Below are 19,203 nucleotides of genomic sequence, written 5' to 3'. Positions count from 1 at the left end.
GAAGAAACAAGATTGTGGGATGCAGTGGTGCAGTGGTTAGCATTATCGCCTCACAGCAAGAGGTTCTCTGGCTTGATTCTTGGCAGGGGTGCCTTCTGTGCAGAGTCTGTATGTCCTCCCTGCATTTGTGTGGGTTTCCTCCCACCTTCCAAAGATATGTATCTGGAGTGTTTCTCCCCGGGCCTCCACTGAAAATGGTCTCTATCCCAGTCGGAATTTTCCGGTAAACAAATGTTAATTAAATAATAAAAATAAATCTACAAAAACTGGAAATGTGTACTTTTTGAGGTATGGCATTGGACAGGGCAATCCTCCTTGGGAATAGATAAGAGTACAGGTAGTAGAAGAAAGAAATGTCCTTGATTTCAAGAAAGCAAAGCATGTAATGGAATTACATTTTCAAGATCTACAGAAAAGTCTTGCAAGCTTTGCCTAGCTGAGAAGAAGAAAAGAGCAGGTCAAACAGGACTGGCAGATGGTAATTGAAAATAGTTGCTTTCATAGCTATGGTATTTAAAAATGTATGTGTCCTAATCAAACAGCCCCATGTGCAAAATACCATCCTATAGAATAAGGCAGGAGTCTTAGGTATTATATATGTCAAGGGATATAAAGAAATTTTGGGGAAAATAATTAATGTTTATTTAACATTTGTTGACAGGGAAAGTCTGACTAGGACAGAGCCTATTTTCAGTGGAGGCCCAGGGAGAAACACTCCAGACACATCTTTGGAAGTACCTCATTGTTCTAGTGTATTAGGTAGTTCTTTCTCTAAAAGGGAGGGTGAGGGTGGTCTTGTGGATAATCCATCAAACTCATTACACTTGTTGCACTTTATTTTACAACTGTTGTGTTATCTAGAGGTATAAGATGATGTTATCAATCTATGGACCACAGTACCATCAAGAAGAATGGAGGAAAAGCTGTCAAACCTACAGTTGTTGGATCCTCTTTAATGACAGCTAGATGATTCTGTGAAAGCAGGAAAACAACATTTCTGGGAGAGTAAAATTATGGCATGTTTGGTGGTAGGGGGCTGTAATTTCATACTGCCATGAGGAGAGCTGGGTTGTAGGACTCTGTAAATATGATGGTATTGTCTCATCTTGAGAAAAAAACCCTTTCTGCTGGAAATGGTGGCATATTTCAGCCACAGATTCACCAAAAAGTGAAATATATTGTTAAAGTATGAGATGCTGTCCAGTGTGACCAGATGACCATTCAAGCCATCCAGAGCAGTGCAAAGCAAGCAACATGCCAGGATTCTGTCATTCTTGTATAGCAGCTGCAATTCACAGGTTCTGGACTGTGAAAGATATCTGGGCTAGTGCTCAGAGTCTGGAAAGCATGGTATAAGGTCATCATATTTACATGCAAACATATATCAGATAAGCTGGTTGTGGGGATATGGCTGACATTTGTGACCGAAAGCAAAAAGACCATGCAAAACGTCTCCACACTTGTTGATTTGTTGTGTATCAATATCATAAGAACATGGAAATGAGCGCTGGAAACATAAACTATGACTTCATATTTCCCTTCCTTTTGTGGATTCCCAGACGTACATGTCAAGCACATTTTATAGACTATGTCCTTAGATTTTTAGGAACCAGAATTGTAATTTAAATTTGGACAGCCTTCTGAGTGCTAGTTTCATTTATTAGGCACAATTTGCTGGTTAATTTCTTTATGGATGATGATACAGATTGCTGTCAGACCCTAGGATTCAGGAAACTGCTCACCTCTCATGCCAGTTGTACAACACGGGTGACAATAAGAAAATTAATTTCAGAGACAGGTAGGACTGTAATAAGAAAGACATCATTATTGATTCATTAGCATATCTCTGAATCACACTTTAGCTAACATCAGCACTGTCAGATATAATGGCACATTTGTTCTCCTTCACAACCTGTGAATCTTGTTGCAAACACACAACACACATGCATACAGACACACACACACAAATCCAGCTGTCAACAAACAAGCCCCCATATAGTCTATCATACTCACAAAAGCGCTTATCCATTCACTCTCCCCACCACGCACATCCAAAGTCTTGATCCCATATCTAACCCACCACCCAGACAGACATACACACAGAGATATACAGACACATAGACACACATGCACGCGCACACACACACACACACACACACACACACACACACACACACACACACACACACACACACACACACACACACCATACCTCTCAACCTGGAAACATCAAAAATCTGGACAAAGCCCATGAAGAATAGGTACAAATCTGTACACTGATTAACATAAAATTTACATACATAATTATGTAACCCCACCCATTCCAGTGGAATTGTGGGATACCAACTTTCAAATGCAAACTGAAGAACAGACAACCAAAATATGGCACCAGAGTCCCCCTGCAGCCATTCCAATGTCCCATTACCTGGCTATTTTGCTCCATTTACCATAAACACTAATGTGTGCATACTGCCTTACTTCTGCAATGTTTATTTGGATTTTATTTTTATATTTTATAGCTGCCGTGGTGGTATGGCGGTAGTGTTGTTACCTCACTGCAAGAGGTTCTCCCGTTTGATTCTTGGCTTGGCTTGGGAGTGCCTTCTGTGTGGAGTCTGCATGTCCTCCCCATGGTTGGTTAGCATTCGAAAGACATGCGTGCGTAAATGGGCATGCATTCGTTGAAGGTTGGGTGCTGAGCTGGCACCTCAGTGTTTCGTAAAAATCTACTGCCAATCATTAGTGGACCGGAGTTCCGCTGTGGCGACCCCTTACCAGGAAAAAGCCAAAAGACAAACAACAATAACATTTTTACATTTTATAGCACAATGCACAAACACTAATAGACATCTGCTAAACAAAGCAATAATGTCTCACTATGAAAATAGACTTAGCATTAAAACTTCTCTGCCCTTGAAACTCACATTCATTGAAACAGCACTGAAACCCACACCACATCCAAAGAAATTGCATCTGACCAGTGGTGGATAAAGATCACCTTTGGCCTGTTTTCAAATTATAGGTCCCTTGCACACAAAACAAGAAACATACATGTGTTCTTTGATACACCTCCCTGACTTAAATTATATTCCTTGTATAATACAGCACACTTGTTAGACTTAAAAACATTTTAAATGTATTGTTTGAACATTTTTCCAGTAGGCAATGAAACAAAATGCATGAACCAGTAATGACAAAACTGCCCAATTCAGAACATTTCCATCATAAAAGTCTACTTACACACACACACACACACTATATATATATATATATATATATATATATATATATATATATATATATGTGTATATATATATATATATATATATATATATATATATGTATGTATATAAATAGAATGACAGTAGTGTAAACCATGGGCATATCTTGCACATCTTCTTTCCTTTATTTTCAATTTCAGTGTTTTTGGGGGGACGGACAAAAGGCCAAAAACTAGGGACACATTTTAAAAATTTGCTTGTATAATTTTGAAAAGTTGCTAGAATAAAATGTTGTGCTACCACCATGCATTTCACTGCCAAGTCTTGAACCCAGGACTCTGTGCACTACAGTCAGAGCAACATACCACTATGCTAAATCAGCAAGAAAGATTGGAAGACTGAAACTTAAATGGCTAACATTTAGTAAATTCAGTTCTCACTTCTCACCATAGCTCACAACCTCTTACCACAAAAAACCTAGACAAAGCCAACAATGTGGGAATACAGAATTCATTTCTCACTTCTCACCATAGCTCTCAACCTCTTAGCACAAAAAAACTGAACAAAGCCAATAATGTGGGAACACAGCCCCAAAAATAAGGACAAATTTCAAATACTGATCTTATTAAACTTAGAAAATTGCTAGAATAAAAGGTTTGGAGTTACCGTTTATTTTCTGAAGAATATGAAGTCTGAAATTCAAATACTTGTCATTATTTAATCAATTCAATCCTTCACTGAAATCCAGAAAACCACAACTTTTATGAGTATCAGAACAAAAATATGAGGCTTAAATATAGAAAGTTTTCAGAAGAGGTGGTGGGGTAAGAACTTTGCACACACACACACACACACGCACACACACGCACATGCACACGCACACACACACACACACACACACACACACACACACACACACACACACACACACACACACACACACACACACCCTTTCCAGCACTTGAAAATGGTTTGGCAGCAGCATAGATATCCAATTTGGCAGCATTCACACACAACCTCATAGATATCCAGTTAGGCAGCATTCACATACACAAAACCTCCCTACTTTGGCAGCATTCACACACATAAAACCTCCCTACCTCGGCAGCATTCACACACACAAAACCTCCCTACCTCAGCAGCATTCACACACACAAAACCTTCCTACCTTTCCAGGCAGCTTTGCTTCCTATGAAAACAGCTCGGATCAGAAAATGGCTCGGCTCATTCTCCGTAGATGGCAGCAGCATATCCAGTTCAGCAGGACTGAAAAGGCAGCTGGATGAAGAAGCAAATGACAATGGCTCGGCAGTAGCACTTTAAATGAAAACAGCTCAGCTACAGCATAGATATCCAGTTCAGCAGCATTCACACACAACCTCACAGATATCCAGTTCAGCAGCATTCACACACGCAACCTCATAGATATCCAGTTCAGCATCATTCACACACAGAACCTCCATACCTCGACAGTACTCAAACACACAACCTCCCTACCTTGGCAGCATTTACACACAAAACCTCCCTACCTCGGCTGGCAGCATTCACACACACAATCTCTCTACCTTTCCAGGCAGCTTTGCTTCTTATGAAAACGGCTTGGCTCATTCTCTATAGATGGCAGCAGTATATCCAGTTCAGCAGCATTGAAAAGGCAGCAGGATAGATACATCCATTTCGGCAGCATTAAAAATGCATTGCAGTTATTCTGGCTAAGGATTTGAGCAGCTGCCAGCCAGAAATGCACGCACGTTGAGCTTCAGCTCAATTCCGACAGGCTGGCAGGCAGTTTCATGGAGCTGACATCATTGCCTACATGATGACGTCAGCTTAAAAGGCCTGGAAATAAAATTTAAATTAAAAGAGTTGGGAAATTTGGAAATTAAGGGGTGCCACTCGGGAAGCGTGGCACTCCATTATTTGGACCCCAAAACTCAGTAAAAACCAAGTAATTCTGTATGGTTGGGAGGTATCACACACACACACACACACACACACACACACACACACACACACACACACACACACACACACATACACACACAGACACACACACACACTCATGCCCCCACAGACATGCACACACATTCACACGATAACACCTTCACCCAACCCCAATGTCTGCTGACTTCACTTACACCATGAATAGTCCCATAAGAGTGAATGGGGGACCACAGAGTTTTTATAGTAGTCACTTGTTCCTCCTAGAATAAAATCATACTCAGGAGAGAGTCTCTGAATTGCTCAGCTGAATAAATTAAGAGCTGTGGATATTTTTGGGGGGGGCACATGGCTAATTAGCATTAGCTACTCTCCTGGGCTGTTGCATTAGCATGCAGGTCTACTTGTGAGACCACCCTCCATGCTGATGTCCCAGAGAAGGGGAAAACTTCATTGTTAGTACTGTCTTTGAATCAGACAAGCTTGGAGTGATGGGGAAAACTTCCAAGCTAAGGCTTGCCTATCACATTAAGTGTTTCTCAATACTACTGTTTTATAATGTTGCCCAAAATGATTTATAGCTATAAAAGTTTTGTCAATGTAGCACCAGCTTCTTCAAATTTGTAACAGTGTTTACTATTTTTAATCACTGCAGAATCATCAGAAACACTAGATGTATTGTAAGTTGTGAGCGAGATCATATAGTTCAGTGTATTACGCTACTTATCATAACAATTCTTTAAGCCACTGGTTTTCTGAAACTGTTAATTCAGAATATAAACATAATCTACCACATTTACAGAAAATAAACCAACAGTAAGTCACTAAAGTAAATGAAAGCCAAAGCAACATAGAAGACAGAGCCAGATCAACAACAAAAAAGAAAACCTCTGTAAACACACACACATATATATATATATATATATATATATATATATATATATATATATATATATATATATATATATATATATATATATATATCTATGGGTCTACTTGATATGATCGACATTTCACAATGTCAAAATCCATATGGCCGATACCATATGATCAACATTTGAAATGTCGAACATGCAAGCAGGCAAAAAAAAAAAAGAAACAAACTAACTTTAAAGATGCTAGCAGGGGGGGGGCTATGCCCCCCGTAACTTGAATATACCAACTCCGCACTGTACGGAGATGCCGGTTCCCCATGGTCGACATTTCAAATGTCGATCATATGGTCTCGGCCATATGAATGTCGACATTGTGAAATGTCGACCATGTGAAGGGGACGGATATATATATATATATATATATATATATATATAGATAGAGAGAGAGAGAGAGAGATATACAATTATGGTTCACTCGATCTCTTTCATTAAAGTGTTTTGTTACACTTTTCATACATCTTTGTTTTAATGTTACCCATATTGTATCCTCTATCTATATGTCTGGATTAACTGTCAATTAAATTTAATTTGCATCACCTTGATTAGGTGCAACCCTCCCCACCCCATGGGAGAGGTGAGCAGTATGTCTGTCTGGGTGGTGGGTTAGGTATGGAACTACTTTAAGCTGCATATGGCTTGAAAAACAAAAACAAAACATAACAAAAATGTTTCTGCTCATTTTTTCCTTATGACCGTGCTCACAACATGATATCAGTTTAGGCTTTTGCAATGATTTACATGCACCAGCAAAGCATTGTGAGTAATCAAATCCTTTGTAGTTTCACAAATAGACCATCACTCACTACTTTTCAATGTAGCGTGTTCCATTTCTAAGACACAGCTGACAAATTGTCTTACTAGGATAATAGACTCTCCTATTTCTGCACTTAGCATGTAAATATAGTAGTTTATGCACTAATGTAGATAGTAAGGCATTGTGGATTCAAGCATTCATGAAGTCATGTTGAGTTTTCAAGCTTCAAGAAAATTTTGAAGGGGCAGTGCTGATCAATAAAATTAATTACGAAAATAATACCCTTTTTTTCACCAAACATTATTAAAATTTGATATGGTACAGGGTAAGGAGATTTTCACATCACTAAGGTTTAGTTGTTTGCATCTACTATGGGAAGTGTGACAACAGATTTTAAGGAAATCTACTCTACTTAGTACAGCAATACTTCTGTGTGCTTTGAAAGCAACACACTTATTTGAATTGATAGCAACACTTCTCTGCCTAATATAGAAAAGTTCCTCTTTGTTCTTAAAGAAGCACTTCTACATGCTATTTGCACACTCTGCACAAAAAGTGCAGCACTATTTAAAGTACATACATTCATCGGTACTCTTTATTTGTTAATATCTGCCATTCTGTGCTACTGTACATCTATATCTGTATCTGTATCTGTATCTATACATAGATACTTATGCATGTGTACACTTCCCCTGTGATCAAGGAATACTTTATCAAGATGTACATAAAAAATGTTCTTTAGTCTTGATCCATGGAGCTGAGGGATGCAGACCTAACTGTAACCTGGGTAACCAGGGCTCAGTTAATGGCCTGTTACTGAAATAGCCAGGATGTGGGGTGAAAAAAATATGGTCTACTCACCTCTCCCATGGGGTGGGGAGGTTGCACCTAATCTAGGTGGTGCAAATGAAATTTAATTGATGGTCATTCTAGACATACTGATAGAGGATACAATTTGTTCATTCAGTAGGTTTAAAGTAATTGAGTAGTAGCTGTCAGTCTGAAAGAACAGTAGAAGGCTTGCAGGCTGCCAAAGATCATGGTCTTTTTCATGTTTAGAAGAAGGTTTGTTTTAAGTAGTCAAGTAGAAAGCAAGTGAAGATCCCTTTGTAATTCTCTTTTGATAGTCAGTGTATCTGTAGAACGCCATGTCATCAGTGTGTAGATGGACTTGTAGACATGAAAGGTCAAAGGGGAGTTTGTTGATAAAGACAGAAGAAAGTAGAGGTTATAACACGATCCCTAGGGCACTCTTTTGATCAGGATGAAAGTGGAAGAGATAAGTGAACCTATTTTAATGTAATAATATCTATGAGATAGGAAGTTTTTAAAACATCCAAAGGATATGGGATTAATGCTGAGGAATGTGAGTGACTTTAGCAGGAGGTTGAATGAAGAGTAAAGGTAATAAGAACTGATACAATTTGCTTTTCCTTGAACATATTATTATCAATGAGGTTGTATACAGAGTAGTTACAATATTCTAGACAGATGAAAATCCAGGTTGCTAACTGTATAATAAAGAATATTTTTGAATATAGCAGGCTAACTGGGCATAAACTATTCTCTCAAGGAATGTACCAAGTTATGAAAATACTAAAGTGACTGGATAGTTGCAGGATTGTTTGGGGATTCTGGGAATAGCTGTGTGTTTTTAAGTGGGTAGCATGGTATTATAGTAGAGATAGAGGTTAAAATGTGGTGTGGGGCTTAGACTACGTGCTGTTAGGACATAATGAAGAACCAGGGGAAACGTCCATCTGAACTGTGGATATCACTAAGGATTTGAGCTAAGTGTTTTCAATATTTTTTTTATACTGAAGAAATAGAAGGGCAGTGGAGGTTTTGTGGATTTGAGAGCTAGCGATGATAATGTAGGGGGGATTTAGGAAATCAGGGGGTATTATGATACCTCTGATTCCATTGTCTGAATATTAGGTTAATAGCTTTGTGAGGATAGTTTGTGTTTTGTCTTTTAATATCATCTTTTAGCTGGCTAACATGACTTAATTATTTTATTATGTTTAGACTCTGATAAAAACTGTCTCATGATTGTCCCATGCATTCTTGAATTCTGTTACAGTTTGTAACTCTACAACTTCTTCATTTAGGATGTTCCAGTCCACCACTACCCTTTCTGTGAAATACTACAAGTCCTGCCTGAGTCATCTGCCTTGCTTACTGGTCATTGGGGTAGGTGGGGGTGCAGACAATTGCATTATCCCAGGGAGTAAACAATGTTACCTAGACTGGAGAGTCAGAAGGTTACAGAAGATGAGCTATGTGGGGAAGAGGGTCAGAAGTAGAATTGCAAAGTATAGTTGTACAACAAAGCAAAAATAAATGTAACTCTTTACAACAGGTATATATGACGAAAACAGATGTAACTATGTTTTATTTGTAGTCAAACATCTATATGTCAACTTTCTATATACCTAATAAAGCATCAGCATTCTCTAGACTGGGACATGCTACCTAGAACCACTTGTCTACACACATCAGATATCTAGAAGCTATTAAAAGCTTCAAAGATACATTTAAAGAGCATCTCTTTACTGAATCTACCTGCAGCTGTTACCATGGCAATGGTTAGATAACTTATCATCTCATATAATGAATAATAGTATATATTTAAGAAATATTTCTCAGCCTCTTAATGTGGCATTTTACATGTGTATATTTTACATGCATAATGCAGTTTAATTATTATATGCATGATTGCACTGTATTTTGTGAATATCTAGCTTGCATTTTGTATATATTTCTTTTTTCAATGCACTCTGACTGGATATTTTAATCTTACCCTAACTGCATTCTATCCCACCATTATGTTCTGAATTTTGCTATGCACTCATTTTGTGTATAACATATTGTTGATTGAAAAGCAGTGTTATATTTTTTACTCTTTGAGCTTGGGTCATGGCTGAAAAGAGTCAATAGACCAGTCCACTTACCTGATGAACAAATAGTAAATAACTAAACAAAATAATAATTTACAACAAAAACTGCAGTCAGACTTTAGTGATGTATAGCAATGAACCTCCAAAGACAACCACAATAAACCCAAACCAATCAGTAATAATTGCGCTCATCACCCACCAAAGGCTGTGGAGACAACATTGTTATTCCTTACAGACACTCTAAATGTCATTCTTCATGCAAATCAGCAAAGGAACCTGGGGGCGGAGCCTAGATGGCCAACTGAGAGCAGTGAATTTTAAGAGCTCCATAAACTAGTATAATTATATGTGAAAATTTTATTATTTTCAAGTTTAAAATGTCAGAAATCTATAGATAAACTACTAAACTACATAAATATCAATTTTGTTGGAGATATACAAAAATGTTCCCGTCAAGTAACTTGGAGATATATTGAGTTACTGAATATGAACAACTCAAGGAATTCTCATCCAGATGCTGCTTTGAAAAAATAACTGCAATTGATGACATCTACCTTACAGGAACTATCTTTTAAAGATGGATGGCTTTAAAAATGACTTAGAAAACCTCAAATTAAATTCTCAAAAACAGACTGATACTCTTAAGGAACTATTACAGCAACACCATACAAAAATGACAAATATAGAGACTTCTCCAAATGACATTGAGCGGAGACTCAAAGAGGAAGAATTCCTAAAAGAATTTCTGCTTAAACAGAATACATGGCTGTTTAACAAAATAGATGACTTAGAAAACAGGAAAGGAGAAACAAATTAAGGATCTTTGGTCTGCCTGAAAACAGTGAAGGAGAAGGCATTATTCATTCTTAACAACCTGGATTCATTAATTTTTAGACTTGAAAGACGGGCTTTCATTTGGAATTGAAAGGGTGCATGGAACACTGAGGAAACCTGTTTCTAACTCAAAAAATACTCCACCTAGATCCATAGTTATAAAATTTCTTTCATTTCTGGACAAGGAACTAATATTAAAATCTGCTTGGAGAAAATCACCCTTAAAATGCAATCAAAGCCTGATAAGGTTTGACAATAATTATTCTTCCAGAATACTAGAACAAAGAAAAAAAAGTCTGGCCAATAATAAAACTGTTGAAACAAAACAACGTTAAGGCACAGCTGGCCTTTCCAGCCAAGATAAAAATACTTTTGCCAATGAGATGAAAACCTTTAATAACTTACTACTACTATATTCATTAAAAACAACATACTGTCTATCCCAGAAGAAATGGAATGAATGGATGGCCCCTACTTTTAAAAAATAAAAGAAACAAATCCTTGGACTGATGCTAGAAAGAAGTAACAAAAAAATGATTCCAAGATACCTCTCCCAAAAAAAATAACTCTTATGACTACATCTCTCAAAGTATCAACTGATATGGTACATCACTTGTCATCTGTTTTTATTTAAAAAAATGAGGGTTTCTTGAACAACTTAGAAACAGTAATGATTTATTCAGGATGTTCAACGAGTCCAATAATTCTTCACAAAAAAGGGAGGTCAAGATAGGTTACTATTTACATTATATGTAAGCCAAACAAAGCAACATATAATACAAACATAGCAGTTTCTATTCCCCTACTTGAACTCAATAAATACTTATCTTGTTCATTTTTCATTGATTTTACTTACACTAATTTAAGTAATTAATTAACTAATTCAACAAGATACTATTCATCAGAGCTCAGACTCAAACGTAACAAATTAACATCATATATAATAGCAGTAACAGTAGAATGTTTTGAAAAAAAATGCTGTCATGGAGGCTAATGCCTTCTTCAGTTAAAGTATGATTATAAATGTCATGTATATCCTGGTTAAGTAATAGTAGCAAGCTCTTAGTACAAATGTCATCATTATTCTGTCTAAATATAGTTAATATCAATTATGGCAGGTATCACAGCTACGAGTGCTGTTTGATCAATCCTGATATGGTGTGCGTGAATGCAGCTGTGTCTGACAGCTAGTACAAATGTCATTATTATTCTGTCTAAACATAATTAATATCAATTATGGCAGGTATCATAGCTTCGAGTGCTGTTTGATCAATCCTGATATGGTATGCGTGGATGCATCTGTGTCTGGCAGCTAGTACAAATGTCATTATTATTCTGTCTAAACATAGTTAGTATCAATAATGGCAGGTATTATAGCTTTGAGTGCTGTTTGATTAAGTCTGACATGGTGTGTGTCGATGCAGCTGTGTCTGGCAGCTGTTGTATGTTGCCATTATCATCTCCGGGAAGCTGTGGGTTGTGGCTTGTGATCGAGGTTTACTGATGCTTGTGTATTAGAAAGAGACATTTGGCGTGCTAGCCTGGATCCAGGGGAAGGGGATGGATAAAGCTGTAATTTGGGATATTTTGGCAGAGAATAGTTTGTTTATGTTTATACATCTGCTGGGTGAGAGGTGGCTAGGCTGAAAAATATGTTATCTCTTGTTGTGGCGGCTTGTTGGGAGTTTTTTTTTTTTTTTTTGCTCTGTTTGCTTTCTGCTCTTTCCCTGGCTGTTGCCTCGCTGAAAGGTAGGGCATTTAGGCTTGAAGTTGTAGTGAAGTGAAGCTTTGCTTCAGGTGCATCGTGAGCCTCTGGTATGACACACTAACAGAAACAGATGCTCCCAGGTTGCTAAGGTAACAGAGACAGAGTGACAATATTGCTTAACAGCTCTGAGGAGCCTCCAAGATGATTCTTGGCAATGAAGTTTTTGGTTTAAAAAAAAAATAATAAAAGGGCTGTTTTAAACCACATGTACACATATTGATGGTCTCCCAACACTTTGTTTAGCTCATTAAGTTGATTCCTGATAATAAATAAATAAATAAATAAATAAAATAATAAGTGCAATTTTATATTTAAAATGTATTTTGGTTCAAACACATTAAGGACTTACATAAGAGTGGAAGTCTGAGTTATTGTGAAAAACTAAGAGCACTTGATCTTGTGCAGTACCCTTTGCAGTGGTCTGGGAGGTGAGCTTGCTCGGACGTGTTGGTCATATGGGGATAGCTGATTCTAGGGGTGTTTGGGGTTGCTGGGAAGAGCTACAGAGTCATCAGATTTCCTTCATGGAAATATCTGTGGGAATGGAAGGTGCGTTGAGTGGTTCACTGGCAGAGTGGCCACTGCATGGAACAGGCTGGTAAAATGGAACAGGACAAATATTGGTTTGGATACTTTAAGAACAGCCTGGAAACACATCACATGAAATAGTGAATGGTATTCTGGCAAAACTGGATGGGCATTGTCGCCTGTGCTTGAAGTACTGATATGTGTGTATGTAAGGATGGAAATATACTTTTAACAAATAAGAAAATAGAAGGGTCTCATAATTTAAATTCTATGGACTGTATAAACATGCTTGTAAGGAGCTAATGATAAGAATAAGTATTGCAGCTTGTTGGTCTCTCAAATAACTAAGCAACAGCCAAAAAAAAAAAACACATACACACAATAGTTATGTAATGTATGATTTTAGTAAATCTAGACATATAATATATAATCATCATAAGATGAAGCAGTCTGCTGAATTTAGATATTAAAGACAGGATTTAATAACATGGGCTTGTGTATAATAACATTACTGTCTTGTCATAAATGACATACATTACATTGAACATCAAGGGGAAAATGATGATTTTCTTATATAAGTAAATATGCATAACAAGTCATGTAATTGCTTTAACTTGAATTGTAGTTTTTGTAACCCATCTTGACTATATATGATACTTAAGTGGTTACCAAGGTAACTAATGTTTTATACTGGGTTTTATAATGGGTTACTCTCTTACAGGGCTAGTGGGTTATACTCTTACTGGAGTGCTTTATAGGTCACTAATCTCCACCACGTGGTTTAGCTGAGCTTCTATTAAGCAGCAGCGCTCCCGCCAACTGCCCCTTCGCTTACTAGCGATAGCACCTCATTAACTTCTTTAGCGATAAGGATGTTAGTACTCTGTTTAAGTTTAAAATGCTTGGCTTGGAATGCAGTCTCTTTAAATCTGATCAATAGAATCACATTTGTACTTTATAGCTATACGCTGTTAGCACTGCTGGCTCTGTTTAGCAGAGAATTTGTAGCATTGTATATTCATGCACTGTGCACAAACGACCGCTATTAATTGAAACTGCTCCATTAGACTCACCTGTGCTCCCCTTTATACCTATTTCCTGGCAAATGCAAAAGGCTCCTCTGATATAGCAATGGTGTCTAAAATACCTATATTTGTAATCCTTTGAAACAGATGCCAGTTATAGTATGCGTTTGGTGATTATCTTTTACTACATGTCTAGGAACTTTTGCGTAATTTGCTGCAATTGCTGTTTTAATGGTGAAATCACACAGTGTCTATCCTAACTGTTGCAGACTATTGTTTGTATGACTCTAAACACTGCATAGAATGTATATATTATTATTAGGCATTTATTAATACTGATTGCAGGTAATTGTGGCACATACCTTACATTAGGGGTTCTTTACCTGAACTATCTGTGCTTTGTTTTTGTACTTGTCCTCTGCTGTCTAACCTACTACTTTTGTAGTCTCCATATCTAACTGCTTAACCTTAGAAGTTAATTATAAAACTTTCCCTCTCTGTTTTTCTGTAGCTCTACAACCTTACTTACCCAGATTAAACTGGTTTACTGGCCCAGCCCTACTGGATTTTCAAGACCACTTTCAAGTCATCTCGTCTTCCCTCTCTGCCTGACACCATACAGGAGCAGTCCTACCTTTCTCCCAGAAGTGAAGTAAAAGGGTGAAAGAAAGTATGTAATATGCTGCAATACCTAATGTAACTCTGCTTGTGAATTTGCTCTACCACTTACCTGGTGTTAGTGTAGGATTACAGCCAGAATACCCAGCAGCCTTCCCCCTTTCCCCTACCCTTATAGTTGTAAATCCCCTTTTCCTACTTCACCCCGGTTTTTTTTCTTCTATATAGCTGAGCTGCCTGCTCATCTATTTAACTGTTTTAGTGGTTCCTCTCCCCATTACTACAAGGATTGGCCACTAGGTGGCAGTATTCACCCAACTACTACCTCTCTTCCCTCTCTCCTTCCCACTTACCATAACATCTCAATAGTACACTTCTCCTCTTTCTCTACTTACTATCAGTCCTACCCTCCAGCCAGTTCTCGATACTTGTCTGCTCCCTTACACTTACACCTAATATCACTTTAACCTTCCTACCTAGCCCCCTCTGTACTCACCTTTCTCCTGACTGATTGTTTCCTCTCACTGTCCTGCTGTCATCTTCCTTGTGTCTACCTGCTCCGCTCCCCTAACCTACCCCCAATTCCCACCCACGTCCAGTGGTCCTAAACTTATACTTCTTCAGCCACTCCCTCTTCCACTTCCATCCAATCACACGTACCTTCCATTCAAACCAATTAGACACACCCTTACTCATTCACCAATTACAATACACCACTCCTTTGACTACTTTACCATATCCCTCTTCTACTACTCAGACAAGCTCCTCGTGGTCCTGCAGAGTGGTCCTAGCTACAGAGAACTCAGAAAAGCGACTACTTTCTGGATTTAAGTATCTTTGCTGTTTTTTTACTTGAAATACCTTCTCTAGCTCACCCTAAACAAGCTTAAACTGTTTTTTTAGCTGTTTGCTGCATTATTTAATATCTGCACTTAAAAGTTACATTTTAGTTGAATTTGATCGAAAGTTTGTTGTTTGTTTGTTTAATTTAACTGTTGAGGCTGCCCACTAAAGTGAGCTAGCCTGTGTAACTGATTTATTACTGTTTCTGCATTTTCTGTGTGTTTCTATCTAAAAAAAAAAACAAAAAAAAATCCTTGTTTTCCCGCCTCGACTCGACTAATTTAGACCAGTTTACAGGCTTTGCTGTATTCTGGGCTGTGGTGTAGTTCCTGTGTTGTCCATTACCTTACTTGGATAGAAGGAAGTTTCTTTGCTCACCAGTGGGAGTGGGGAGCCTTGAGCAGCCTACCTGTCCCTGTAGGAAGTGACCTCAGCACAAGAGCTGTAATAATTGGTTGTTTTGGAGCATTTCTAGCTCTTTTGAAGTTCCCTGTTTAAAATCCGCCTCTGGGCATTTTTTTCTGGCTATACTACTCAGACAAGCTCCTCGTGGTCCTGCAGAGTGGTCCTAGCTACAGAGAATGCAGAAAAGTGACTACTTTCTGGATTTAAGTATCTTTGCTGTTTTTTTTACTTGAAATACCTTCTCTAGCTTACCCTAAACAAGCTTAAACAGTTTTTTTAGCTGTTTGCTGCATTATTTAATATCTGCACTTAAAAGTTACATTTTAGTCAAATTTGATCGAAAGTTTGTTGTTTGTTTGTTTAATTTAACTGTTGAGGCTGCCCACTAAAGTGTGCTAGCCTGTGTAACTGATTTATTACTGTTTCTGCATTTTCTGTGTGTTTCTAACTAAAAACAAAAAAACCCCAAAAAATAATCCTTGTTTTCCCACCTCTCCTCGACTAGTTAAGACCAGTTTACAGGCTTTGCTGTATTCTGGGCTGTGGTGTAGTTCCTGTGTTGTCCATTACCTTACTTGGATAGAAGGAAGTTTCTTTGCTCACCAGTGGGAGTGGGGAGCCTTGAGCAGCCTACCTGTCCCTGTAGGAAGTGACCACAGCACAAGAGCTGTAGTAATTGGTTGTTTTGGACCATTTCTAGCTCTTTTGAAGTTCCCTGTTTAAAATCCTACTCTGGGCATTTTTTTCTGGCTATACTACTCAGACAAGCTCCTCGTGGTCCTGCAGAGTGGTCCTAGCTACAGAGAACTCAGAAAAATGACTACTTTCTGGATTTAAGTATCTTTGCTGTTTTTTTACTTGAAATACCTTCTCTAGCTTACCCTAAACAAGCTTAAACTGTTTTTAGCTGTTTGCTGCATTATTTAATATCTGCACTTAAAAGTTACATTTTAGTCGAATTTGATCGAAAGTTTGTTGTTTGTTTGTTTAATTTAACTGTTGAGGCTGTCCACTAAAGTGTGCTAGCCTGTGTAACTGATTTATTACTGTTTCTGCATTTTCTGTGTGTTTCTATCTAAAAACAAAAAAAACAAAAAAATAATCCTTGTTTTCCCGCCTCTCCTCGACTAGTTTATACCAGTTTACAGGCTTTGCTGTATTCTGTGCTGTGGTGTAGTTCCTGTGTTGTCCATTACTTTACTTGGATAGAAGGAAGTTTCTTTGCTCACCAGTGGGAGTGGGGAACCTTGAGCAGCCTACCTGTCCCTGTAGGAAGTGACCTCAGCACAAGAGCTGTAGTAATTGGTTGTTTTGGAGCATTTCTAGCTCTTTTGAAGTTCCCTGTTTTAAATCCGCGTTTGCGACTGCTGTGTGGTGCGTATAGCGCCGGTTAAACAAGGTTAAACTTCTTCTGGCTCCTCCAAGTCTGCTCTTCAAATTTTCCCTTAAGGAAGCTCTACTCTTAGTATAATCAGACTACTCGCTATATTATAAGCCTAGCACTTGTTCTCAAAACTTCTCTACTAAGTAAGCACTCTCATACTAAGTAAGAACTACATCCACCTACCACCCCTGTGAATATCCACTTCCCTTAAAGGCCAGCACTCCTTTATACTGTTCTAGCATGTCAAGTGGTAGTGTACTGGAGTCCTCTCCAGTTCAGCTGGTTAATCTGGGTATCTTGAGACAATGCTACAATTGTCTCATGTACACAGACAACCCTCTCCTCCTCCCAACAAACACAAATACATGTGAGAGATTAGCCAAACTGGAGGCTGAACTCTCTCAACTCAGGGCTGGCATGACCAGACAGGAGGAGATGGTAACCACACACACAGCAAACCCAGTCCCACATAGACCTACCACAACTGCAAACCAAACACATAAAAACACAAAGACATACTCGGAGGCTCTAATAAAAAACTTACCAAAACAACAGAGGCTCCCAAAGCAGACATCCAAAAATCCACCACCTCAAAACAAAACACATGCAACACATACTTCAATAAATCAGTGTGTCAATCAATCACAGCCCATAAGGCCAAACACCATGCCTGATACACTAGTAATAGGTGACTCTATAGTCAGACACACTGATGTCCCGCTTACCAGGCTGAACAAGGAGAGGGTGACTGTGAGCTGCCTATCGGGAGCTAGGATCCGCCACATAACACACACACTCAGGTCGCTCCAAAGCAAGTACAAATATGACTCCGTCATTGTCCATGCTGGCGTGAATGACCTGAGACGTACCTCCCTGGACTACATGAAAAGAGACATAGAGGAGCTCTCTGATTATGTAGCCCAGGCTGGTATGACCCTGACCCTGAGCAGCATCTTGCCCTCACCAAGAATGATGCCACAATACAAAGACAAGATGATCAGCTTTAATAATTGGCTCAAGTACTGGTGTCATTCTAAGGGGATCCAATGTCTGTCTGCCTGGGATGACATGTTGGGCAAGCCACGCTGCTTCGCAAGGGACGGCTTGCACCTGTCACCACTGGGCTTCCGGATATTGGCTAAGGCTCTTGCCACCCCCATAGTGCCTTTTTTAGGCAAGGCTCAAAAGACAAACCCACCTCCTTAGATAACAAAAATGGAAAAAACTAACGGTAATGCTGCTCAACGCCGGAAGTCTAAATCTCAAGATGCAGGCACTCGATACACTCTTCAGTATGGAGAACATCGACGTCTGTGCAGTAACTGAAACCTGGTTCAAGGCTCCTGAGAGCACCTCAGCGCTACCAGGCTATACCTCGTATCATGCTTTTCGGCCCCAAAACCCGGGCCGAACCACAAAGGGAGGGGGAGTGTCCATATTCATCAAGGACACCCACACCTCCAGGTTAGTAGCAACACAAGAAGCATCGGAGACCATACAGGTGCAACTAACCATAGGCAAAACTGCTATACAACTGGTAGCATGTTACAGACCACCCTCCCAATCTCAGGAAACCCACTCAGCCTTCCTGAAGACATTGGAGGATATGAATGTATCACAAAATACCATCATACTGGGAGACTTCAACTACCCTAACATAGATTGGGTACATTATTCTAGCCCTAACACCCTAGCCCAAAGGTTCCTGGAATTCATAAATTCAAATGCACTGGAACAACTAGTCACCTCTCCCACTAGGGGAGATAATATACTAGACCTGACCATCACAAACATGGGGACAAAATGCTCCACACCGGAGGTATACCCCTCACTAGTGAAATCTGACCATAAACTAATCACCCTGGATATACATATCCCACCTCCACCCCCAGCACAAAAGACCACAGTGAAAAACTTCTCAAAAGCAGACTTCACTCTTTTTAAGACTGAGATGGTATCCTTTAAGCCCACTGGGCCAGTGGATACCACATCCCACAATGCTGAATCCTTCACAAATGCTTTCTATGGACATCTCCAAGAATGCATG

The 19,203-nt window shown here is 38.8% G+C and overlaps 1 protein-coding gene across 2 annotated transcripts in view; it reads left to right on the top strand.

Annotated features, from left to right (window-relative positions):
• Nucleotides 1-19,203, top strand: part of LOC122808749 (ras-related protein Rab-25-like) — a 334,101-nt gene that overhangs the window by 268,451 nt on the left and 46,447 nt on the right. Inside the window, exon 4 of one of the 2 annotated variants that reach the window (XM_044079767.1) lies at nt 14,418-14,576. The exons of the other annotated variant lie outside the window; for it this stretch is intronic. Within the exon in view, the coding sequence (XP_043935702.1) occupies nt 14,418-14,518 (101 nt within the window). The 3' untranslated portion in view covers nt 14,519-14,576. Of the gene's footprint in view, nt 1-14,417; nt 14,577-19,203 lie in introns of those variants that run through there. 2 annotated transcript variants of the gene reach the window in all.

Source organism: Protopterus annectens, chromosome 8.part0 (assembly GCF_019279795.1).
Source record: "Protopterus annectens isolate FY-2018-M chromosome 8.part0, PAN1.0, whole genome shotgun sequence".
In the NCBI taxonomy this organism is placed as follows: domain Eukaryota; kingdom Metazoa; phylum Chordata; order Ceratodontiformes; family Protopteridae; genus Protopterus; species Protopterus annectens.
Note: the sequence above shows the minus strand (reverse complement) of the source record. Positions and strands in the feature narration are given on the sequence as shown.